The sequence below is a fragment of the Bemisia tabaci genome, chromosome 6 (assembly GCF_918797505.1).
Source record: "Bemisia tabaci chromosome 6, PGI_BMITA_v3".
Taxonomy (NCBI): Eukaryota; Metazoa; Arthropoda; class Insecta; order Hemiptera; family Aleyrodidae; genus Bemisia; species Bemisia tabaci.
This window is the reverse complement of record NC_092798.1, coordinates 17,750,442-17,776,626: the sequence shown is the minus strand read 5'-3', so window position 1 is coordinate 17,776,626 and position 26,185 is coordinate 17,750,442. Positions and strand designations below refer to the sequence as shown.

Sequence of the window (26,185 nt, the reverse complement as noted above, 5' to 3'; positions counted from 1 at the left end):
TGCAGTGGTCCATCGCCAGCATCAGAGAATGGAATTACATTTGTGCTTAGAGATGACTTCTTAAAGAAAAACACAATTTTATCTTTTAATTAATCATACTTCATTAAATAATTTTATAACAGATTCTCTGAAATTAGTTCCGAGATTGATAAAGATACAAGAACATTTTTCAAAAATTGCAATGTTTGTACAGGAACAAAAAGAAGTAAATAAATACAGGAAATTTTCAAAGGCATTAATTAGATGTTATTCCAGAGAATATCCTTTCAAAATCAAAGGAAAATAAGAGCAAATTAAAATCAACATTTTAAAATCAATTAGAAAGCTTAAACTCTTGCAACTACTTTTCACCCAGTATCTTGGACTCTAAGATAATTCACTTTTAACTGCAAATCAACTGACATAAAGAGCCTCCCAAAAAGTGGCCCCTTTTTTGAAACTCGGGGATTTCATTCGTATGCAGCTTAAATGAAACCTTATGATGAGACAAGCCTCCAATAAAAATTTTAGCTTGAGTATACGTCTGGTTTCCAAGATACAGAGTTGCAAAGTTTGCATATTTAAGCTTTAAAAATTCGCATATTTTCAAACATCTTGCTTTAAAAAACAACTTAATTGGATATAATGTGTTATTTTGTGACATTTTACCTGCAGTCAGTCTTATCTTTAAATCAATATTCTTATTGATACGGTAATACTGCTGATTCTCTTGATACAACGTTGCAAAGTTGGCACAAAAGACCCATAAAAATTGCTCATTTTTGTAAGTTTCTGAATGAAAAAACGAACTTATTGATCACCAAAAGATCTGTGTATGGTGTTTAGATGTAATTTTATAATATGATAAGTCTTCTGTATAGGCCTTATTGCGAGCGTAAGTACAGATTTAATGATACAGCGTTGCTAGGTTTATACATTTGAGCTTTAAAAATGTTTATATTTCTTAGTTCTGAGTTTAAAAAGCGACTTTCGTGGATCTTATTTAGAATTTGAAGCATGAAATCTACCAAATGTGTCATTTGTAGCTCTATGTTTGTATTCAAACAGGGATACTTTGATTGGTGGTGATACAGCGTTGCCAAGCTAACAACATTAAACTCTCGAAATTATTATTTATGCTAGTTAATGTCAATGGGTGTCATACCCTATATTAAGGAAAAATGTTGAGGGCTGATGTCAGTTCCAAGTGACGATTGGTATTCGCAAAAATACTATAGTTACGTTTATTAATACTTTTTTCCAACAATAAATAATAAAATTATTTTAAAATAAAGATGCCTCCAATAATTGATAATTTATTTTGGTTTTTTCATTGAATTTTTTAATTTTTAATTGATTTTTTTAAAAAAAAATTTCAATACTTTTAATTTTTTAAATCTTTTTTTAGAAACAGTGGAGGTACTCAATTTTGCAAGGCATAATGAATGTATTCTCTAGCTCAAGATTTATTTATACTTAAAAATCTCGAAAAATTCCGTATTCTATGTTTATTTTTTCATTTTACTTAAAAAAGGTCAAACTGGCAACTATCGTGAGGCATAATTTGTTGGATTTTGAAAGCAACGCTGACGCTGAGTATTTCATTGAGCATGGCAAAGTCTCTTGAATTTGATTTTGAAATTAGATAATTATTGGAAGTATCCTAATTTTATTATTATTTTATTTGATGATTAAATATTGAGAGAAAAAAAAGGAAAAATTGGCAACAAAGCCATTTTTTACACCGACCGTCACTTAGAACTAACTAGAGTCCTTGTATTTTGCTTTACAGTATCGAAACATGGTTGATCGAAGTTTTCTTTAATAGGAGAATAAGAGAAAATACATTTTCAGAGATTTAGGAGGTAAACTACGCAACGCTGTGTTACTTGAAATTATTGTAGCCTTTTATCAATGCAAACCGTGCATTCACGAGTACCACTAAGGGTTAATTTTATCCCTCAAAATGCAGTTTGATATTTACTAAAATTGGATTTTTAACAAGAAACTTAAAAATATGAGCATTTTTAAAGCTCAGAAAGGTAAACTTGCAACGTTGTATTACCAAAACAGGGGTCATGCATGAGCTAAAACTTTTTATGAAGTCTTTTTTTTATCATTATGCTTCATTTACACTTTGTTTTGATTGTAAAGTTCACTCTGATGTTGGTTTTAGGAAGATAATATTTGAAAATATGAAGATTTTTAAGCTTAAATATGCAAACTTTGCAACGCTGTATCTTGAAAACCAGACGTATACTCAAGCTAAAATTTTTACTGGAGTCTTAGGTCATTATAAGGTTTCGTTTAGGCTACATTTGAATGAAATCCCCAAGTTTCAGAAAAGGGGCCATAAAAGGTCCTTTTTTGGGAGGCTCTTTACTTAGAAAATATCTTATCTTCTTTTGCTTAAAAGTTTCCTGGTAAACTATCCTAGCATTTTAATCAGCACATAAAATCATTTAAAAATATTAAAATCAAGTATCCTGACTTTATTTGACATCACACTGTTAAGTGACATTGTATGGAATATTAAAATTATTCTTCGGAGTCTTTTTTTCATTAATTATTAATGGATGGGAAGGGGTCCTGAAAATGAAGGATTCAGGGCAGGGTGGGTGCTCAAGAACAGTATTCTATCTCTATACATGTTAAGGAAGGGAGTGGGAAAATCAAAAGATAGTACTTATTTTACAAAGTTTGGAGAAAGGTACCCCTCCCCATCACATGCCTATGTGCTACTTGGAACAAAATGATGTACAGAGTTTTTCAGAAGAAAGTATCCACCTTGAGCATCTTTTAGACAAATTCGAATATCAAAAAATGCTGGAACACAAGTTATCTATTTTTGAGGGGGCTATCTTTACTACACATTAGTATTAAAGAGCCCCCCAAGGGGTCTTCTTTGATAATCGAATCCGTTCGAAAAATATATTAAAGGCGAAAGATTTCCTTTGAAACACCCTGTATTAAAAGAAGCCCAAAAGCAATGGGACTGTTGCAGATGCTCTCATTAAAATTCAGTTTTGGAAATTGGAAATAAATGTTTCTCTAATCTTATTTTTTATGTAAGTAAAGTTTCCCTGGGAAAGTGACTTTTAAGCAGGATTTCAACTCAGTAACACATTTCTTGCTATGACTACCCAGGAAGTATGTACCTATTTTCAAGGTCATTTGCAACAGCCCCATTGTTAAAACGAAAGCCACAGAACCACAAAGGGCCAAAATACATAATTTAGTACTGGATGCTCCCAGAATGACTTCTTCAAACCATTAAAACATGAGTGAAAAATTAAACTAAGAATAGAACTTCATCAGCTCAATGATATGGACATCGTGTTAACTTTGTTAGCAAGCTTAAATCTCAGACCGGCTCCATTGATTGGGGTGTCTAGCAAATCAAGCAGAAAAAAATTCTAGTTCTAAAATATTCATAAATGAATAATTATGAATAATAATACTTCTAAAATATTTCTGACCAGGTAATGATAAATATTTCACTACCAAATTTCAGAGAAATAGTAAGATTTTGAAACCACTGTTATTTTCACTCACATAAAAGCAAGCTTTTGAATTAAAGTTGTGCATGGACTTAGTACAATAAAATTTTCAAACGCTGCGAGATCAAAACTTCGTAAATGTGAGACATTGAAAAAAAACTGATACAAATTTTTTTTACCTTGAATGAGTTTACTACAAAGTGAATGTTGGGTCGTTAGTGAGATACTTCTCTCTGAAGGAATTGCATATTTTGTACAATTACTTGGACTGTGACATAAGATTGCAACACTACCCTTTATAGTTATCTAGGAGCTTGTCTGATACATGTATTCTTGCAGCTGCAGTTGGAATTCTATGATCTTGGAACTGATACTGTTGTCAACTATGAAGCAACATTTTAGCAACGCAATGTGGGGGCTTCGTATTTCCCTAAATTCAGTGAAAAATCTGATATGGCACAATCACACGGCGTTTGAACTCTTCTAAGCAAACTTTTCTCACCCCTGCACACTTACATGTTACAGTATAAAAGCCAGTTCTTGCGGTAAAAATGAGAACACATAATGGTAGATAATCTACGTCATGCTTCAAACAGCCTAAGATATTCTTAGAACTTGAGGCTACCTTATGTGGAATTGAAATACAAAGTTGGAAAGTAGTCGCTTTCTTTCATTAATCGCTGAGGTCACTGATGATGAGATAAAAAGCATCTCTGCAATTTATCTGCAAGTTCAAGGCTGGAGACAAATTCTGACTTAATTTTTGAACAATCCCCAGTTTTGAATTCCAAACTGAGTAATCAAATGCTAACTCTCCACAGCAGTTTGGATTGACCATAAAATTTGTTGGAGACTATAAAATAACGCAACTTATATCCAGAATTCGTATCAAAATAAAAGACACAACTCCCATAAATATTAGAGATCGTACCAGCGATCAACACAAAATTTGAGAGCATTCATGAAGTTGCAAAAAAATGCAGCTCTGACAGTACTCTCGGCAGAAATGCCCAATAAGGAAGGTGTTTGTAAAATTTCTCATCCTATATGAGTTTTTCAATAAACAAAATTCAATTGCAACAATTCCATCAAAAAAATATCAATTAAAATACTTGCAGAAATCCATTCTTAGGTTTTCTCTCTAAAAAAAATTCACAAATGCCAAGTTCTTTTAGTTGCTAGACACCCTGATAATGTCATGATAGTACGTACTTGCTTGAAAGTTAAAGTTTAAGTGTATACTTTTTCACTAGAGAGACCTATTCCAAGATGTTCATCATGGTTAGACAATGCTCACTTGGGCATCTTAAACTTAAAATAATCTGAAGATTACCCGGCCACTTCTTCCGGTGGGCGGACACAAGACCATTTCTCTTTCCCTCCTGGAGCAAGTTCAAATCAACAGTGGCAACCAAAAAGCAAGTAAAAATTAATGCATTGAGGTGCTTGAATCCAACTTCTGCATGAAAAACCAGAGGGCATGGAGACTGGCACTCCGGTACAATTCAGGAAGTAGTGGCTAGAGGACTGACCTGGTAATCTTCAGACCCTGGTATTACACTTTCTTTCAATGCCAACCAAGATTCAATTAAAGATAAGTTTTACGTATCCAGGATGGCCTTCGAGTAGCGTAGCGCAGAAAGGACAGAAAGCTTCAAAACCGTTAGTGCCGTGCGGTATGCTGACGGATGCCCAAAATCTAAAGAATCAAAAAATAAAGACCAACTTCATTAACATGCAGAGAGTTTGATCATCCATGGGAGGAATTTGAACAATTCTTTTCTACTTAGGTTTTGGAGCCCCCTCAACTAATTTACATCAGACTTTTTAGTAATGAAAGCTCTGTATCTGCAAAAATCGGAAAATGAAAGGCTCACGCCATATTTATGGATCGAAAGGTTTCATATGAAAAAAAGTCTGTGCCAACGCAATTAGGTAAGTTTCTGGATCAAAAGAAGAAAAAATGTCAAGTTGCAGACTGAAAAAATATGAATTTAAATTGGGGAAAATTTCACACAGTCTGCAAAAATTAGATAACTAAAGGCTGGAAGCACATCTATAGTACCACCTGACATTTAAAGAAGAAGAAAAAATCCATTGTAAATAGGTCGGCTAGATTAGGATATAGAGAGCTATCAAAACTTTAGTGCATCTGTATTTTTACATAAATAGAAGATACATGGTTGCAGATCAAATTTTTCACCCAGAACTATATAAATTACTGCCTTTAAAAATTTGGTGGTTATGAGGAATAGCTAACGATGTCTTAATTAAAATGTACTCTTGGCAGTGTCTTGCTGAAAAACAGAGAGCTTCCATTTACAAGTGACTAGATAAGGAAAGTTTCCTTCAGGGGTATTCCTTTAATTTAGTGTCTTTTGAAACTCGTGCATTATATGTGATGAATTACGCTAAGACAATGGATGCTTCAGTCCATTTTTCATACTTTGAATTTCTGACTTTGCTGAAATCTTGCTGCCATATTGTAACCTGGGTCTCGGAGTGTACAAATCGGAGAAAGCCCTCACTTTTTTTCTTGCAATGAAGATAAAGTCTAGAAAAAGCAACATCGAGTAATTATGACTTACTTGACAGTTTTTTCTGTTGCCATGTGTCCACAAGGGTTGAAGGCAAAAAACGACGGAGGTCCTGAGTCTACATAAAATGCTGCCTCAATTCCCATTTTTAATTTAACTACTTTGCCGGTCTAGAAGTAATAAAAGAAAACCCAAAAAATTATGCAATGTTAGAGAGAATATGAATATGCAAATTGGTGAACTAGAGCATCATCACAGAGCATTTACTTCAAAATAAGTACTAAATATGTAAACTCTTCTTATGAAATGTTCATCTGTGCATTAGTGTCATTTTTGAAGCAGGAAGCTTAAAAAGATGTATATTTCTTACACAGGTTTTAGAGTTACGAATGTATTTCAGGCTTTCCTGATGTGATCATGATGTTTGAGCCATTTTATAACAGAAATAACTCTTCTTTTTTCTCTGACTGAAGTTTGAAACAGGCCTGTTGTTGACAAGGGATTGTTGAATCAGTGTTTGAAACTCTGCATGAAGTCTTAGCAGCCATCTAGACTGCAACTTCTTTCTTGGGGGCCATCTCAGATTTCTTAGGGGCCAAAATGAAAAATTGCTCTTTCCAAATGCTTCAAGTCAGGAATACGCCAAAAAATCCCAAAAGTTTTTGGGATTTTTCAGCAATGTTGGGATTCATTGCCAACATAGATTTCCTTGGCGACCAAGGTGGCCGCTAGTTTAATTTTTTAGGGGCTAAAGGCGATTTCTTACCGGCAAATTGTGTGGGTTTCAAACACTGCTCTGAAAGTAAAAGTTTCCACCTGCCGTCAAGAGCTAGGTGGGGGGGGGGAGGGTCTCTCTTTGTCTTTGATATGAACTGACAGCTACGCCATTAAACAGTGCTTTAACTTATTAAAAAAGTATGTATGATGTCTGCGTTGGGCCTGTATTCAGATCTACATTTGTATTAGTTCTTTACAATGGTGCAGATTCCAAAAAGTAGTTCTTTCATACAAATCTTAGCGATGGTGAGCTAAAGCTATAAAGAAAATTAAGGAGAAGAGGGAGATTTGGCTTATCTACAGATACAATAGGTCATTCAGTCAATTTTTGAACAAAAGAGCTTATTTTATTCAGATATTGAGAAAGACAGGATGACTTTAAAAATGCAATCAAGGTTAAATTGCTAATTTCATTTGCTTGGAGGTTAAAACACCTGCCCCACAACTTGCAAGACAGCCTTTGTAAAGGAACTAGAGACATACAAATATATGAAATTGTCACGTACCTTAAGACACATGGGGCATGTTCGGCCATTTGAATCCTTTTCTTGGCCCCAATCATGGTGACCTTGGACATGACCACAAGTAAGATAGACATATGGCTGTTGTTTATCATTATCTAGGCCACTTCTTCGAGGAATTACTAAAGTGTTTAATCCAACTGGACACACCGGTCTTCCAGCATTAACTTTATCTACTAACTCTTCTAAATATTCTTTGGTCTAGAACAGGAAATAATTAAAGCTGTTAAATTTACAGCAAACACATTTTAACAAAACAAAAAAAAAAACTTAATCTTACATTGAATAAAAGTAACCTGAACTTTAAACTTTTGAAAAGCACTCTGCTGTTTAAAAGCATGGTGGCTATCATTTTTTAAATTTTCCCATTCGTGATATTTCCTTGATTGGCAGAACTTTCCTAATGAAAACTTACGGCCTGATTTTGGAACGTATCTATGATGTAGCAATCCGATTTGTGAATTACCAATGAATTTTGACAGTTGTTTAACTTTCCGTAATTTTAAAAGCTACTGAGGGAGTTCCTGAAACGATTACTGCCAAATCTTACAAGTTCTAAGTTACACCTAAAAAATGTGTGCTACTTGTAGGTTCACTTCACTATAAATAAATCACAGATTCAGATGCTGCAGTTCCTTCTTACTAGGTCCCAGGTTCTTTACAGGAAAACTAAATTCTGCTTCAGGTCTCAGAACAAAACTATTCCTTTTTTCATATCTCAGTTGCTTCTTTATTGTTGAGCTAATGTAGATCAACAAATTTAAGGGTTCTGGTGCCAAAAGAAGAAAAAAACCCCACTTTTTTAACACCAATACCTTGATCGAGTCAGTGATTTTAATTTTCTGATGAATCCTGGTATTTTTCGATTTTCTGAGTTCCTGTTTTATCACGATTAAAATGATTGAACTGACAGATTTTCGGGATGCTAAATTTGGAGTGAGGTGAAGATAGGTCTCGATCCAAATGACTTTCATCAAAGTCACATGTCAAGTTGTGTCTGGCACATACTCATCAGTTTTTGTAAAAATTTGGCACCAGGAACGAAATATCAAGGGCTAAGGTACAATAATGCTTATCTGAAAATGTTGGCGAAAATTAATTATCGACTTTACCGCATTCTATTATATAAAATGCACACTGTAAGATAAAAAGTAAAATTGCAAATCAAACCTCAAAATTACAATAATGGTGAATTTCTTTCTCAGTCCTGCAAAATGCCTGCAAATCCCTGTTAGTGGATAGCCAGGATTGTTCCTTAGCCATCAATGTGGTGCTTCTGTATGGAATCATTTTAACTTTTGTGAGAATGGATCATATTCAATACTGGTTTAATGTATTGTTTCGTTCAAAACGATGGAACATAACCTCAAAATTTTAGAATGTAAATTAGAAAAGCTGACAAAGAGGAAAGGAGGGGTGGCGATTTGGGCCATTTCCGGCCCCACCTAATCCGGGACTTTTTTTGCTGTGATTCGTTACGTATAAGTGTCAAGAGAAAGCATGCCAAGTTTCAGGCCGATCGGCCCAATATTCGGGGGGCAGGGGCCCCCCGAATTTTTAAGCGCAAAATCGGTTTTAATTTTGTAGCGCCGTCAATTTCGCTCGTATACAGATGGAAATTGGGTGTCAGGGGTAAAATTTTGCGTTCTTTCCATTTCTGCCGTCAAAATTGACACTGGGGCAAAATTAAGGGGGATTTTGGGGGGTTTTTCGCGTTTTTTTCGCGTTTTTTTCGCGTTTTTTACCAATTTTCTGCGGTTTTCATGCTTTAAGTCAGAGATTTTGAGCCAAACGACCACAGATTTGATTTCTACGCAAAAAATTACATAGGAACTTAATGACCAACTAACTCTCAACAGCGGATTTCTCTAGGAAAAACTGACCCATAAGTATGTGTTCACTCAGAAATTTTGAAAATAGCCATGTTTCGGGTACAGCCCAAGCTTGTAGCACTACCATATTCACATATGATACGCTCTAGGTCGACCCTGTTGATATTATCGGGAACTTGAAATGCTACCCGCTTGGGCGGAGGGTCGAATTCTCCTCAGAAACGAATAAAAAAGGCGATAAAATTACGTTTCACGTGAATTGTTGCGAGCGGAATGTTATTATATCGGCAACTTTCACCTCCAACTTATGTAATTTTTTGCGTGCTTTCCATTTCTGCCATGAAAATTGGCATCAAAGCAATTTTAAACGGGTTTTTGGGGTTTTTTATCATTTTTTAATCATTTTTTACCAGTTTTTTCCGGTCTTTTGCGGTTTTCATGTTTGAAACCTCACCAAATGAGCCAAACGACCACAAATTTTAATTTTCCTCATAATACGTTGACTATCACATCCATAAAATACGTCACGGATGAATCGTATAGCAGAAGAAATGTTGTGTAAAATCCTTATCTCTCATTCTGAATCCTCGTCAGACCATAAGTAAGCAGCATCCTCTAGGCAGTCTCCATAAGAGGATGACAATCTTCGGGGCTCTTTTTCTTGATGTCGGTAAAAACCAAGAAACCACAGAACTGATATGCCACATGAGGTTTCAAACACAAAAACCGCAAAAGACCGGAAAAAACTGGTAAAAAATGATTAAAAAATGATAAAAAACCCCAAAAACCCGTTTAAAATTGCTTTGATGCCAATTTTCATGGCAGAAATGGAAAGCACGCAAAAAATTACATAAGTTGGAGGTGAAAGTTGCCGATATAATAACATTCCGCTCGCAACAATTCACGTGAAACGTAATTTTATCGCCTTTTTTATTCGTTTCTGAGGAGAATTCGACCCTCCGCCCAAGCGGGTAGCATTTCAAGTTCCCGATAATATCAACAGGGTCGACCTAGAGCGTATCATATGTGAATATGGTAGTGCTACAAGCTTGGGCTGTACCCGAAACATGGCTATTTTCAAAATTTCTGAGTGAACACATACTTATGGGTCAGTTTTTCCTAGAGAAATCCGCTGTTGAGAGTTAGTTGGTCATTAAGTTCCTATGTAATTTTTTGCGTAGAAATCAAATCTGTGGTCGTTTGGCTCAAAATCTCTGACTTAAAGCATGAAAACCGCAGAAAATTGGTAAAAAACGCGAAAAAACGCGAAAAAACGCGAAAAACCCCCCAAAATCCCCCTTAATTTTGCCCCAGTGTCAATTTTGACGGCAGAAATGGAAAGAACGCAAAATTTTACCCCTGACACCCAATTTCCATCTGTATACGAGCGAAATTGACGGCGCTACAAAATTAAAACCGATTTTGCGCTTAAAAATTCGGGGGGCCCCTGCCCCCCGAATATTGGGCCGATCGGCCTGAAACTTGGCATGCTTTCTCTTGACACTTATACGTAACGAATCACAGCAAAAAAAGTCCCGGATTAGGTGGGGCCGGAAATGGCCCAAATCGCCACCCCTCCTTTTGAACTATTTCAGTTTTTATTGCCATGTGGTACTCAAGAGAACAAAAAATCACTCACAAAAACTCAAAGCTTGCATAATTAACTTTTGAGGCTATGTTTACATGTTGAATCAATCGATATTGATACAATCTCAGTGCCTGATAGGACGCCTGTTTGATGTATGAAAACAATCCATTGAATAAAAATTACTGAAAAATAAAATATGTACTTACCGGCGAATTTTTGAGACCTTCTGCAGAGCGCCATAAAAGTGTAGCTCCACACAGATCAATCAAAGTCCCATCTTGAAGTACATTTGTGACCCCATCCACCTGAAAAAAAAGGAATTAATGAAGCCATGGATACTGATACAAACATTAGATCAAGTTGTAATTCAGGGAGGGCACAGACTTTAAAAAATTAAATTCCCTGACTTTCTCCTAAACACCCTGACACATCTTGGTACAATTACCTTATACTTGAGGAAATGCCAGATGGTTAACGACATAATTTGAAATTATTTTTACGCTGTCTTGATGTTTGAAATGTCAAAATCATTCTGGAACGCAAATTAAGGAAGTAGAACGATTTGCCCCTGAAAATTTTGTCATTTTCCCAGACTCTTTTAAATTTTCTGACATTTCCCAGTATTCCCTAACTGTGGCAACCCTGGAAATTGTACTTGTTTAAGGAGCAAGGCATTTGAATGATAATGTGTAGTAATCTTTTACGAAAATGACTGAAGGAATGCAAATCAATAAAGCAACTAGAAGAGGCTGTATCAAGAAACAAACTTGCTTACTTACAATAAAATTTTCAATAGATGTCTTAGGACCAGGAAAAATTACTTGAATTAAAGAATTTTACAAATTGAAAACCTGTCTCTTAATGATGTGCGGCAGAAAGTTAATGATGTTGTAAACCAAGTAGGGCTGTGCGAATATTTGCAATTCCAACTATTCATGCCGCGAATATTCGCTTCGTCTACCTCGCGCACTATTCGGAAATTGCAAATTATTGCGCTGTCGTGAATAGTGAATTTTTGAACTGACATTTTCAAATATTTGCGCTGTCACGAGGAACGAATTTTCAAATGTTCGCGCCATCAAAATTAACGAATTTCCGAGTGGCAATCGTGAAACATTGCAAGGACCTGCGCAAGGCTTCCCCTTCCATCCGAGACATCGCGAACGGCGGATTTCCTTTGATCTTTACTGACTTTGCCGAGTTTACAAACAGCAAGCGCGATTGACATTGGTCCGCGTATCTTGGTTGCTCCAAGAGTACCATACATTGAAAGTTAAATAACTAAGACGGAAAGAGGGTGTGAGGTAATACCTACGAGAAATTAATTATTGATAATCAATTATTCAATTGATTATCTAGCATTTCATTGTTTTCTGTGCAGGTGTAGGAGAAAATGGAAAATTCTTAAAAAATCAATCACACTTTTTTTGTCGACTTTTGTAATATTTGCGAATTTTCACACTTAAAAAAGTCATTTAAAATTATTCCTTTTACTATTTATAGCTGTGAATAATTGACTTAAATTATTTGCTATTCGCTTCGCTACTTGTTTCATTCGGAAAATTCACTATTCGCACAACCCTAAAACCAAGATGTAGGTTTTTCTAGTGTCATCGTTAAAATACTGATGCCCGTTCAGGACAGGTGGCATTGTGCACAAATAGCGCCATTGTCTTTTTCCAATACTTTTCCGCTGTTGAAGCTTTGTAGGCTCTAGGAATTTCATTGAAAACAATAGATGTGTCAAATGCTTACAGAATTTCCTTTCTGTTGCGCTGATCTTGAATCTCGCAATGTGAAAATGCCACCACCTACAGAGACCTCTTTCCAGTCGCCAGGTCTGCTATCGTCACCGCAGAAATGACTTGCTGGATGCATGATAAGAACACCATTTGTTGTTAAACCATCTATTTCATGCCCGTCTTGCCACTTAGTTGCTTTTTCCTGCAAAAAAAAAAAACAAAAAAGATTTGAGGTCATTGCCTGCTACAATGATCTACTAAAAGTACAAGAGAAAAGCTCCTCAATTAGTGAGGATTCCCAAAGGCTGCCAGTGAAATTTTAGGACAAAATGATTCTGCCTTCTCAGATATTTAATCAACAGAATTTTGAATTCAATAATATAAATGCTCCTATCGCACAAAGATGATATGAGGGTTTTCAACACTGAGATCAGTTTTTTTTTATGTACTTCCTTAAAAATTTAAGACCGAACAATCAAAACACTTTTTTTTAACAATTTTTCAACCACCAGGTTGGCTTGAAAATTGAAAAAAGAGGGTTAAAGTTTTACTTTTTTGGTTCTAACAAGCTCTTGGATACGTTACTTTCTAAAGATCAGTCATTAATTGATTAACAAATTTCATAAATAATAATTCAGGGAGGTGGCGGGTAGAGACTTTTAGTTTTAAAGATTCCTTTTCATTCAGACCCTTTCAACAATGAAAAGATACTGGCAGGAAAAATTCAATACAGGTCCTCCTTTGGGGGAGGACTATACATAGAACCATTCATCTTTAGAGGTCAGAAATTTAAGATTTTCTTGCAAATTTTTCTTTTCTTGATTAGTGAGGGAGCACTTGTCTATCCGGCAGAATTGAAAAATAATATATCCAAAACTGATACATCATTAAGTTGTACCTAGTATACAAACTGGACATTGACTGAAGCACTAGATAAGGAGGTTTCAAGTATAAATTTTCAGATAAAATAAATCTTTGGACAATATTCGACTGCATTAGACAAAATCATATGTTTGTAACATAAAACCGTTGTCGAATTTTCACTGACTCCATTTTTAAAAAATGAACAGAAAAGTTACTCACCCCAAGAAAAATATTTCTGGAAGAGTCAAAGCCTGCAGCATAAATGCGAGCGATGCTAGGGTTCTCCCGTTCACACAAAATTCGACAGGCAAACCGAGATATTGTGCTGGCTAGAGGTTTTCCTTCACCACTCTTCTCACCTGCCATTGTATCCATTATCACGAAGTCGATGGGGGATTCTGAGGACCTGCCGATCTGAAAGCGATAGAAAATGAGAATAATTCGTTGAGAAATCAGGGGTAGAGAGTATGGATCATACCAAGCAACAGTGAGATTGAAATGATGTAACAATTCTAAAAGACTCAAAAGTTATTGAGAGCTGAGGAGATAAGAGTAGAAGCAAAACTAAGAAAAGAGGAAATGGTGAACTCAAGGCAACTAAACAGTTGTTGCAACTAACTCGAATACAAGACAAAGCTGGCATAAAAATGAGCAACCAGCAACCTCTTTCCATGAAAATTGAACAGAGCATCTCTGAAAGTTTAGGAATGTCTACAGCTTACGCAGCTGCAGACTACTAAGACTACAGCTTATCATTTTTTCTGCTGACCAGGGCAACATTTTTCTTGAACACGGGTTGATACTCAAAACGCTAACAGTGAGTGATTTTGTCAATTCGTAGTCAACACCTGAGTGCAAAGGGTTTAATTGATTAGACGGAATAGTAGTTGAGAAATTTAGAAGCAAAGAGAGCAAAGTCCTGTTTTGCTGATGAACTCCTGATTACATAAGAATACTAGTGCTGAGGGGCTCATCAGCAAAATGGAGCTTGCTCCCTTTGCTTCCAGATGCCTCAGTCATAAGTTCAGAAGGTCAGTCATAGATATTTTAGGATGGTAATTCTTGAAGACAAAGAAAAATAGGGACATCATTAGTGCAGCAGACTGATTATTGAGATCGATGGACAAAGCAATAGACAAAGAAGACATGGGGAGTATGGGGCGATCCTATTGGTTGAAACAAGGGGTTATTATAAACTGAAAGGGTAAATGATGTACAGCAAACAAAGGAAAGTACAGCACAGTGATGGGAAAGTACAACACTTAAATATAATTAGCTATATTCTTTTCTTAATAAATATTATTCTACCTCTTCTTCTCTATTGCTAAAGATTAATATATATATTATTCTACCTCTTCTTCTCTATTATGCAATAACTTCCTTGTTCTTCTTACAATAACTGTAGGGACTCTTGTGGGTTGCTGTTAGTTAGTCTGTTACTTACCTCCTTCATCCATTGCAACCACCAAATTCCACCAATAGGATTGCTTCATTCACCCTATGCCTTCTCTGTTCATAGCGTTGTCTATCAATTTCAATAATCAGCCTGCAGAAGCTATTGTTTGTAATCAAGCAGAAGAAAACTGATATATCCTTCCATGAAATCCATGATATCAACCCTACCTTTTGAAAGGTATAAATGGGCTCTAGGAATAACATAAAAAACGCTTTCCAGCCACAGTGGAAACGAGAGGTAGATTTTGACTGATCGTTTCTATGAGAACAGTTGCGCTTAATGAGCCTGACAGGTCGGAAAATCGTCCCCCTTGAAGTTGAGATTTTCTGAATAAGGGGTGGTTTTAGAGGGTAGGTGAATATAGGTTGTTTTGAAGGCCTAGACAAGACAAGTTTCTTGAGGTATCACCGACTAAGATCGGATGGGTTCTAAAAATCATCCCTCTTTGGACTTGAGATTTTCTGGATAAGGGGTGGTTTTAGAGGGTAGGTGAATATAGATTGTTTTGAAGGCCACGATGAGACGAGTTTTTTGAGGTATCACCGACTGTGATCAGACGAGCTCGAAAAATCATTCCCCAGTGACCTTGACGTTACTGAACTAAGGGATGGGCCAATTTTCACCAAAAATGAAACTTGATGTAGACCTCATAGCAGTGAAGAGCCACGCTTAGTTTAATTTTGATCGTATCGATAGTTCCGGGAAAAAATGGTCGCAAAGGTTCGTTAGATCCCAGTTATAAATATATATATATCGTACTTTTTTTATGACCTACATTTTTCAACTCAGGGGTTCAGGATCGATGCTCTTTGAGCAAAAATTCCCGAAAATTACGAGGTCGTACCGTCTGCAATAGGTAGATATTTCTTCAAAATCTACCTCAAAATCATCACTTACTTGGAACATATCAGTGTCTTCATCAGGCATGTACTCTACAATAACCGCTTGGTTTCTTGACAGGGTATAGGATATTGAATGTTGCTCAGCATCCAAGATTGCCTGTGAACAGAGAGGATGCCAAAGAGATATGATAAGTGTATAAAACAATTTTGCAAATTTTTTAGGAAAATAAATTAAAAAAAAAAAAAAAAAAAAAAAAAAAAAAAAAAAAATTAGTGCCACTGACCCATTAAATGGTAATGGATATCTCTCTGTAATTACAAAGCTAAGAAGATGATGTGATTTTCTAAGTTCATCATTTTCATAAACATAAATATGATTATAATAATTATTACACGTATGTTCTCAATGATGATCAAATTTTTCATAATGTGAATTTTAGAAACATAGTAAGTAAATACTATTTTTATAATAGGTATAATCATTGCATTTGTTTCTACTATCATAATTTTAATAGTTTATTTAAAAGATTGAGCGTGTATTTACCTGTGTAGAATGTGGGGTTTTGACAACATAGTGCTTAGACCTTTTGACACCATTTGCAACAGGTCGTTTGTACAAAACAAACTTACTTCGTCGTCGGCCTTTATCCACTGGCGGCATAAATCCATTGTAACTGAAAAACGAAAAAAGAACAAAACGTTTATTCATAATTTTTGATAACAGAATAGGATGGCCCTGGTGGGCTATTTGAAGTTTAAAAAAAATTGATATTTCGAATGCTGATTCCAGGCCTTTAGGTTATGATGTACTTCAATTATTCAAGATTTGCAGGAATTCGAAAAACATTGCACTGATTTGGCAATGCACAATTCATCTCCTTTTGGTGGGGCAGATCTGTACCTAGAATTACACTGAACTATTTTTCAAATTTGATTCATTGAAGGATTTATCTGCAGCAAGAATTATTTAAACAAAGGGCAAATCAGATACTGTGTTTTTTCTACTGTAAAATACTAAATTAAAATTATTCTCCATGATGGCTCTTTCATTAATATAATTATACATTTTGTATAGATTGAACAACTAAAATTTTTATAGTTATTGCTGTTAGTTACAATTTCATTTCTCTGAAACAGCACTTCTCTCCCATTGTTAGTTGATGAGACTAAAATAGTCATTTGTTATTGGAGCAGGCTTCAGTGAACCACAAATCTGCACTGAAAATAGAGATCTCTTCAGCTACCAACTGAAAGATAAATTACACTATAGTAGACGAGTTGTAGTGAACTGGCTCTTTTAGAACAGAAACTATTTCAAATGATGCAGTGCACAACTTTGGTGCAACATGGGAAGCAAGTCTGGATTTAAACTGAAGTTTTAAAGCATTCTGTAGATATTGGGTTCTACAGAAAGTAACAGAGAGTGAAGAGATTGTAATACTTAGGCATTGCAGATTATTTACTGATTCGTCAGTTAATACATCAATCAACGCTTACACGCAAGACAAACTTTCAATATTTGAGGAACATTTTCGTCCCCCTCTGTTATTAGATTACAGGGAAATATTTGAATGTTGAGGAGAAGGATTTTAAGATCTAACTACTTGATAGTTTTTGCTTATGATCAGAGAGATGCTATATATTCAATTAGGACTGACATCGTTTTTCTCACCTTTCAATGATACCTACTTACTTCGAGACAGTAACCAGATGTCTGTGCCACTGAATTTAAATTAAAAGATGTAAGATATTTAAAATTTGTTTCTATTCAGATGCACCAGTATCTATTAAGTCCTAAATAATGATCAAGGGATAACATTTCTGATACCAGACAACTAAAAAGTGGTGGATTGATTCATTCATTCATTCAGGCTAATCATTGAATGCTTTATCTAATCTACTTACTTGAATGATTAAATACCTGCTAATTTGAAGTGCAACTTACCCTAGTATAACGAGCTCTCCATATTTGACAGGTTTACTATCTTCAATTCTATCTGGTACGGTTGATTTGGAATCTGCAGATCTGCAAAATATCAATGAAAATCAAGAATAAGGTTAAAAATTTATAATTAAAAATTAGCTGCATGATTCTTGATTAAAACAACAGCAATGGTTTCAGTCACCTTAGACTGACATGGCTTTTAGTTTTACGTTGGCGTTAATTGCTGCTGACAAATGAATATGAAAATACTAAACAATTGCTCTGAAAAATTATTGATTGCTTCACATACAGACACTATCAGGCATCATCTGTTGCTGAGAGGTTGAAACAGAAAAGTAAACAAAAAAAGCAACTATACGGATAAGATTGTGCCTTGAAAGCTTGGCTTGATAAGTATATCAGAGAGCCGCTGAGTTTCAAAAAAATATGGTATAAATAAATGTATCCTTCCTTAAAATTAATGAGGACAGCAAAATTTCAGAGTGCACCTCAGCAATCTTACCAGCTGTTCTAGAAACTGTCTCCCCTAGGAACCCAATCACAACTAAAGTTATGATCTCCTAACTCCAGAAAATGTCTCAGGATCATGTTTGCTCGCTCAGTTTCAAACAATCGTAGCATTCCTTATTTCAGCTTAAAAATGGGTTTGAAATTGATAAACTTGGATGAGCCAGTTGCTTGAGGACTCATCTGTTGCGTAGTTAATGTTGCCAGAAGGCGCCTGTTGCCAATAAGATAAGTAGGGCATAATATTACAAAAAATGTTGCAAAAAATTGATGTCACGCCGAAGTGTTGATAAAGAAATGATATAGATGTCATCTGCACTGCTACGGTTATATTAAGTCATAACTTCCTTAACAGTGAGGCTCTGAGATGACAAAAGTTGAATAGTACTGCCAGTCAAGAAAAAATGCATTAAATTTTAGTGTCATCCATGGTAGCAGGATAAGCGAAGATTCCTGCCAACCTACTACACAGTGCAATCTTAGGAAAATTGTTTAAAAATATAACTCAGGATAGTGACAATAGTGCAGATGGACAACCTGCAGACTCTTGCAAGACTAAGGAGGTGAAAGCGTTCCCGCTTGACAAAGCTTGATTGAACTTGCCTGTTCTGCACATTTTTAATTTTCTGTAAGTACAAATATGGTTGCCCATCTTCATAAGGGCCCGTTCCTTAACCAGAGGTGAAATGGACCTTTTGCCATTAGCGATTCAAATACTTAATTGTATGTAAAAGTTGACGAGAAACTTGATGGTAGGTACCATTGGTTTTTTTTGGGCCAAACTTTTAAACTCAAAAAAAGCTCTCAAAGTTGAGGCTGCAGAAGTCCCCCCACCTTATTAGGGGATTGTAGAGTTTGACTTGATTTGGAGGTCAACTTACAATATAGGATTGACGATGGTATCCTCAAGATTGAGGACTTTCATGAGCGTGGGAGTTCATTTCTGCAATTACCAGTGGCACTACAGAGTTTCTCGTAAAATTGTATTGAAGAGAATATTTATGAATCGTAAATTCCTGAGGCATGCAAGATTTCCATTCAACATCTTGTCACAGCCAAACCTCATTTGCTTATGGAGGAAACCTAATGCTGTTTGATTTTTTCCTAAGTAAAGGTAACATTCTTTGCTCTGGTGGATAGTTATAAAACAAAAAAAATGTTAACCGCTGGTCAAAATTAGACGGGCACTTCTATACCAGGTACCTGCCTCAGGTAAGAGAATAAGAAGAAACGATAAAACCGGACCGAAACATAATGATGCCAGGTTAAAAGAGGGTTGGCAACTTACTAGGAATTCATCCGATTCCTAATCGTGATAGTAAAAACTACTTGATTTAAGTGCAAGGGGCAAAAGAAAAACCATATAAATGCATAGCACTGGACCAAGAATATGTCCTGAAGTTCTATGTGATTGGTTGACTGATTCTTAGATGGACACAATGATTGGGAAATAATTTATTTTTTTGGAGTCCAAGAAAAATGGGACTCTTGTTCAGTACATGAAAACTGCTGATTGATTCATGGTTCAACAGCTTGATTGCAATAAAAAAATGCTTTAAACAGGGAAAATTGAATAATATGGCAGTGAGTATTGTAAAGTTAAAATTTGCAGACAATAATGAAACTGGCGGAATACTGCTGTTTGCAGCTACTCTGTTTGATTGCACATTGAGGCCTCATGCTTCGAGAGAAAATAATTCTTAACGACTGGAATCCGTACTTTGTTGGCTAAATAACATGAGTGCACTTAGAGCAACTGCAATCTGACACTCGCTAAGTTTACATATGATAACAAACTTGGGGAATTGCCCTCAGAGTAAGTTAATTTGACATTAGATAAGAGAGTGCAGGTTTCCTAGAGCATTAATAGACAAACATTTCGTTCATAATGCAAGGAAATAAGCATCCATTCGCATTATTTCTTCATAATTGAGAGAGAAAGCGAGGGGGCGATTGATTAAAAGATTAAAAGAGTGAACTACTGCGAATGGATAGTGCTGAATTTTATCATAATAAAACAATGCCAACAACTGGGTAATGGAGGCAGTGAGTGTGATTATTGACGTGATATGGACACAATAGTAACAAAAAACACAGTAATTTAGTACCTTATCACCATCGTGCGATTAAATCATCTCTGAAGTCACAAACATAGACCGTGGAAACTCATGAACTTGGAAACGTTCAGCTAAATCCACCTTCAGCAAAATTTAATGGAAACCAAAAAATGGGGGACTCCGAACCATAACAAAACACGAGAAAACTCGTTCGACGACATTGGACTTTCAAAGGAAAAAGATAAGGATGTTGTCTCCGACTTAGCGTAGTGACGTCATCCAGGCAGTATAGCGTTTTACGGTTGTTCTCATTGGCTAATTGGCTTTTATCCTGTGTGACATCACATTTGATTTGAGTCACGTAGTCATTTAATAATAGCGGGAAATTTGAAACAGTAAATAGGAGCCCAGAAAAAATGGTTTTCATAAATATTTTTTAGCGTGTTTTTTTAATAACGATCAAAGATGAATTACATCAAATAACTATATTGTAGATAGATAAAAAAATAAGAAAACTTAAACTACATCCTAACAATCCTAACTACTAGTTAATTCATTCATTCCGGTTGGTTCTGTTCTAGTTCTTGGGTATAAAGGGACTCTACTAGTTCTACCCTTCCCTTCGAGGTGTACGATCGTCTTCTTGAGCACCCTGTATATCAAGCATGTCCTTGGGACAAGCATTGGATATTGGATCCATTGTTTTTGTTGTCGTGATGTTGGCGTATCCTTATCACTCCTGTGCATGATGACTTTTGTTTGTTAAATTTTAAGTGTAATAATGTGGTTATTAAGTCAATTACTATGTAGTTTATAGTAGTAAGCAACTTTGCATTGCAGAGTCTTTAATTTATGTGGCTATTCAAGGAAGATAAAGGCAATAATGAATTCAACAATGTATACCCTGCCCTATCACTAACACAAGGTGAGTTAAGAATTGGTACTTTTCTCTCATTAAAAAGCCTTGATAAACTGATTATCACTACAGTTAACACAATTTGATTCCAGTTCAAAGGACTACGCATCTCTGAGCCTTATAGTGTCTGATTCCAATTTGTACTGTAAAGTCGCGCAACTTCATGTACCTTGCTACAACCAAAAAAAGCACGCTGTTTTTAATGAGAAAAATTGCATTGAACCTCTGTTCCCTGGAGGTCCCTATAGCTTATCCAAGTTTTGTTTCTCGTTTTACCTTTAACTTAATCATCCTTATTCTGACTAGAGCTCTCTTTCAAGGATGAATTTTTAATGTCAGCCAAAGGATCGTACTTCTTCAAAACCTGATGTATTATCCTCTCTGAAAGATCAATATGCCCTCAGGCTTCCAGTTGAGTTTAATTCATTGAATACACGAGAAACACTTAAAATGTAGTTTCTATGAAATCACTTTTTTAAGGCTGTTTTGTCAGGTACCTCTGAGACTAGTTCGCGGCAAATTGCAATGCCATGTTCGCAAGATCTCAGCCCCTGGTACTAATGTATTAAATTTATTCCATTTTAGCAGTGAGTTCCGCACATTCTTGAATTCTTTTGACTTCGTTCAACACAACTTATCAAAATTTGCAAGAATAATTATTGATTAAAATTAATAAATCCTCAAAAATACCCGCAGCCTGCGATCCTTTTATAAGAAACTATCAGAAAATGCTGTGTGGCTCATACTTGCTTCCCACCTTTGGCGAACAGGGGGCAAGGAATGCATTGATAAAGGATTGACTTCTGCTGCATTCTAGTGCATAGCAACTCTATTGTATTGTGTATGTAATGCATGTGTTGTGTAATATAATGTTTAATTTTTATAATTGAAGGATGAATTCTCAAATCCAAAGCATTTTTGATGGATATTACCTGGTGCCGAGTTCAATTCAAATCTTAAAATCCAACGCTTGAGTCTAACTATCACTGATAATGGAACCTGACGGAGAAAGATCTATTTCTTCAGGAATATCTCTACCCCAATGGATGAAAGTCAAAATCACTGAAAGGTGAGTTAGCTGTCTATTTTAAATTCATCTGCAGTACATGAGAAGATGTTTTGGATAATGTCAAAGCTGTAAGTAGGTTTTTCTGCTGACAACTGCTAGTATTAAGTACGTCACACTATTATTTTAAACGTTTACTAGGTATCATGGATTTATTGAAGAGATCGGAGAAAACTTGTTTAACTCTTTTGGCTGCATATTTACTTCACCCCTTTAAGAGTGTTGGGCCTTTTGCCCTAGTATGAGGACACAGGTTACCATGTAAGAAAAAATTTAGAAAACTCGCAACTCAAAAAACTGTGAAAATGTATGTTTTAAGTAACCTTTTTTTAGTAATTTTTTAAAATAAATTTTGTCAGAGGTAACATTTAATTTAAAGAAAGTGTCAAATATTTCTCCAAAGATATAGGTATCTAAATACTGCCGTGATTTTCCTTCATTGTAAGAAGAAAATTCTGTGAAAACTTCAAGGAATGATGTTTATTTGTTCTCCCTCCAAAAAATAAAGTAGGAGCAAAAATTTCAAAACACTGCAAATAAGTCATGTGGTTTGGAAGTTTCACTGTCAAAATGTCTCCCATTTACTATTGGTAGCATATCGACAACGTAAGTCCGTAATCACATATCTTGTTCATGGTGTCTGAAAATCTCTGCCTCTTTGTTATTTTTTTAAAGGAGAACAAATTGACATCATTTCGTGGAGTTTATGCTAAATTTTTTTCGCACAGAGAAGAAAAATCATAACAGTTTTAAAGAATTGCTGCTGAGTAGTTTTCCGTTTCAAATATAAAGGATGACAGGAATTCTACGACGTCGCAAACCGAGGTTATGTGACTGCCGACCTACACCGTAGACATCTTGCTTACAGTCAAAGGAGTCACCATTTTTTCCGAAGATATTTTGTTCCCGAAAGTTAGCCCTATCTATTACCTCGTTTTCAACTAAAATTAAATATTGCAGAGTACGATTTGTTTACATTTTGGAGAATGATCATTCTCTTGAGTAAGACAGCAGGTGTATTTTACTCTAAAAACCCACCCTTTGAGTTTGTCTATTTAGGTGCCTCTAGTGTCTAAAATTCACTGTTATCTTTTTGCAGGTACGATCTTGAACAAACAGCTTTTTCTCCTCCTACCGAAGATGATGGTTTTTTCTTTATGCGTTATCCATCTAAAGCAGAAAATCGATTCCCAAACTCATCTGGAAAAAGCAGCAACAGTATCAATGAAGTGCGACGTAAAATATCCTCTTCTAAAGGGCCAGTCACCGAACCGGATTTGGATTTGAATCAACACACCACCCCATGTAGACAGTTCATCCTTCAGAATAATGTTGGTAAGTTGTAAATATTCTAACAATTAAAACAAGAAGAATCTGGTCAATTGATAAATCAATCATGAACTAACTGTCTCAAGGTTATAATCCCTAAGTCAAGCAAAATGTCTTTTTCTTCTTCGGCCCTGTTAGCATTGAGAGAGCAGTTCCTCTCGCTAACAGTACAGAATGCCAGCAGGTGCACCCCATTTTCTAGATTTTTTTGCAGTTGCAAATCAATTTGCATTTGTTTTTATCAAATTAACTTTTGATCTGATAAATATTTCAATTTGTCTACTTAATTATTTCTTGTAGAACCACCAATCCAAGTCATCCAATCAGGCCTAAATAGTCATTTCAAGTCTGCTGGTGTAAACGATGGATTTAAAACCCCATTTAGCACCCTATTTTCGAGATGTTTATGCAGTTGCAGATCAATTTGCATCGTTTTAATCAAATTAACTTTTGATCTAATAAATCTTACAATTTGTCCACTTAATTTTTCTTGTAGAACCACCAATCCAAGTTATCCAATCAGGCCTAAATAGTCGTTTCAAGTCTGCTGGTGTTGACGATGGATTTAAAACTGCAGCTTGTGGAAAATCTGTGGTGGAAGTGGCCAACCAGATGATCAACTTAAAATTGTACAATGGACGCAATTCGGAAGAGCTACCCTCACCAGACAAAACCAGTTATCTGAAGCAGCGACGAAACAGTAAATCGTTACCAGCAAGCCCTGCTAGCTCTCCTAAAATTGGTAGGAGAAATCCATTCTTCTCTGAAGCTGCTTTTGAGTCTGTGCTAGACACTCATGATAATAATGCCGCCAAGTCGAGTGGATGGATCTCCTTTTCATCATTATTGAACCCAAGGGACTCCATAGAGGAATCGGCAGCAGTCTCAAGAGAAGCTAGTGAGAGAGGATCTACCTTGTCTATTGCTGAAAATCCTGAATCCCTATCTGCTGCAATTCAAAAGGAAGGAACATCCCCAAAAATTTTACGTGCACGACCATCCGAACTAAGAGAGATGAACTTTTGGTCTCCTACTTCAATGTAAAGCTTTAAGTCTGAAATCCAATCCTTCCGGTTTTTTGTCTCTCTCCTTTCTTATTTGATTCAGCAAAGTTTGAACAGAATGTTGCTTTTGTTAACAGGGTCATTTATCATGGTAGTCGGATCTGAGTTATTTTGAAAGATTGGATTTTCCCTCTTAAGTGGTACTATCTCTATATTCTAATCATTATTATTTGCTTATCAGGATTAAATGGCAGACAACTTTTATAAGATCTCTTGAAAGGGAAAAAGAAAGAAAAAACTGCTTGTTGGAGAGATCAAAGATACCTTATTTAATTGTACAACAAGATCAAAAATGTCTGAATGACCTTGTACTTCATGGTTCGAATGATCTATTATAGTATCTCCTATAAGTCTTGCCATTGCATGTTAAACGTTGCAAATTAAGCATAAACGCTCTGACTAGTTACGAAAGCAATGAGGCCAAAAATGCCACAATAATCCCTTCGTCCTGTTGCCTTTTCTGACTCCCGAATCTGAGGATATGAGGCTCAGATTCCTGAAGAGAGTCTAAGCTGCAACAAGTAAGATCCACTCAAGAGTGAAAATGGACTTTTCGTTCAAAAGTTGGGGGTGAATCTAAGGGTGTATTATAGAGGGTGGAAGCTATGTAACCAAAGGAAATGTCCAGAACGATTCACAAATGGCCTCCTTGAAATCTGCCAAAAATTGACTTAAATCTGTCCAAGAGGGTATTTAATTTGATACAAAGAGATTGAAGCTTACAAACACTTAACTCTGTCCTTTTAATTTGTCTGTTTCATCATAAATCAACATTTTCTTTACCATTACTAATCGCTAATAAAAAATTTGATAATATTAAAGTTTAAATGCAGATAATTGGCAGAGTAATTGAAGCAATGAGTGAATTCTCAAAAATCAGTCTGCAATAATATTAATTTTCAATGACTTTCTATCATCTTTCAGTGTTTTAAGAATCATGACTTTTGTTGAAAATTCCCCACTATAGTTTGTTAAGTGCTTAAAGGTCCAAGCTTTTAACGTTTTTGAGAAAGTGTCAAATTTTTGTAAATACTAATTTGGTCACATACATGTCGATTGATTTTCTGTGTTTTAGTTTCTATCCTCATTTAAGCAATTTTGTTAAAGATAACGTTTGTGTTCCAGAAGTCAGCAAAAGCTATTTTTGCTCACGATTTAAGTTTTTAAATTTGTTATTTTTTAGTTCTATAAGTTGATACCAGTCATCATCCTTTCATATTATCATCTTTTTTCCTTAAAGGTTTCTATCTCTGTATTTTCTAACAACCACGTACATCCAATGGTGTAAATCAAGTTTGAATATAATTTTAAATCATGCTTTCAATAATTAAAGATGTTGCAATTCCAGTCTTTGTTTTCTTTTACCTATTTTCTATCACTTCTAAATTTAAAAAATTTACGTATTGGACTACTTTTTGCAATTCGGGACTACAATTCCTAACTCATTGGTAAAAAAACTTCGGTATTTGCACAGGGTAACCAATGGTGCATATGTTGTTTTGAAAGTGAGACAGATTTTGTAGTTCACAATTGCAAAAGTAGTCCAATCCATCTTACGGCAGGACAAGCAATTAAGCATCAAGACACATGTTTTCCTAATAAAATAAAGTGAACATATAACAAATTTCCGCCTTTAACTTTTAAATTAAAAATTAGCATTTTC

At 35.5% G+C, this 26,185-nt stretch overlaps 2 protein-coding genes across 2 annotated transcripts; one reads left to right on the top strand and one right to left on the bottom strand.

Moving 5' to 3' along the window:
* Nucleotides 1–76: 76 nt before the first annotated feature.
* Pli (E3 ubiquitin-protein ligase pellino) lies at nucleotides 77–20,381 on the bottom strand. The gene is made up of 10 exons (XM_019056989.2): nucleotides 20,199–20,381; nucleotides 17,584–17,664; nucleotides 16,183–16,312; nucleotides 15,694–15,795; nucleotides 13,560–13,754; nucleotides 12,490–12,678; nucleotides 10,941–11,039; nucleotides 7,300–7,515; nucleotides 6,068–6,186; nucleotides 77–5,178 (listed from the first exon to the last, which is right to left on the bottom strand). The coding sequence occupies exons 1-10, from the start codon at nucleotides 20,207–20,209 to the stop codon at nucleotides 5,064–5,066; spliced, it is 1,257 nt and encodes a 418-aa protein (XP_018912534.1). The 5' UTR covers nucleotides 20,210–20,381; the 3' UTR covers nucleotides 77–5,063.
* Nucleotides 20,382–20,827: 446 nt separating this feature from the next.
* On the top strand, nucleotides 20,828–25,869 carry LOC109040890 (uncharacterized). Its single transcript, XM_019056996.2, has 4 exons — nucleotides 20,828–21,072; nucleotides 21,956–22,132; nucleotides 23,229–23,464; nucleotides 23,955–25,869. The coding sequence occupies exons 2-4, from the start codon at nucleotides 22,056–22,058 to the stop codon at nucleotides 24,500–24,502; spliced, it is 861 nt and encodes a 286-aa protein (XP_018912541.1). The 5' UTR covers nucleotides 20,828–21,072; nucleotides 21,956–22,055; the 3' UTR covers nucleotides 24,503–25,869.
* The last annotated feature ends 316 nt before the right edge of the window (nucleotides 25,870–26,185 follow it).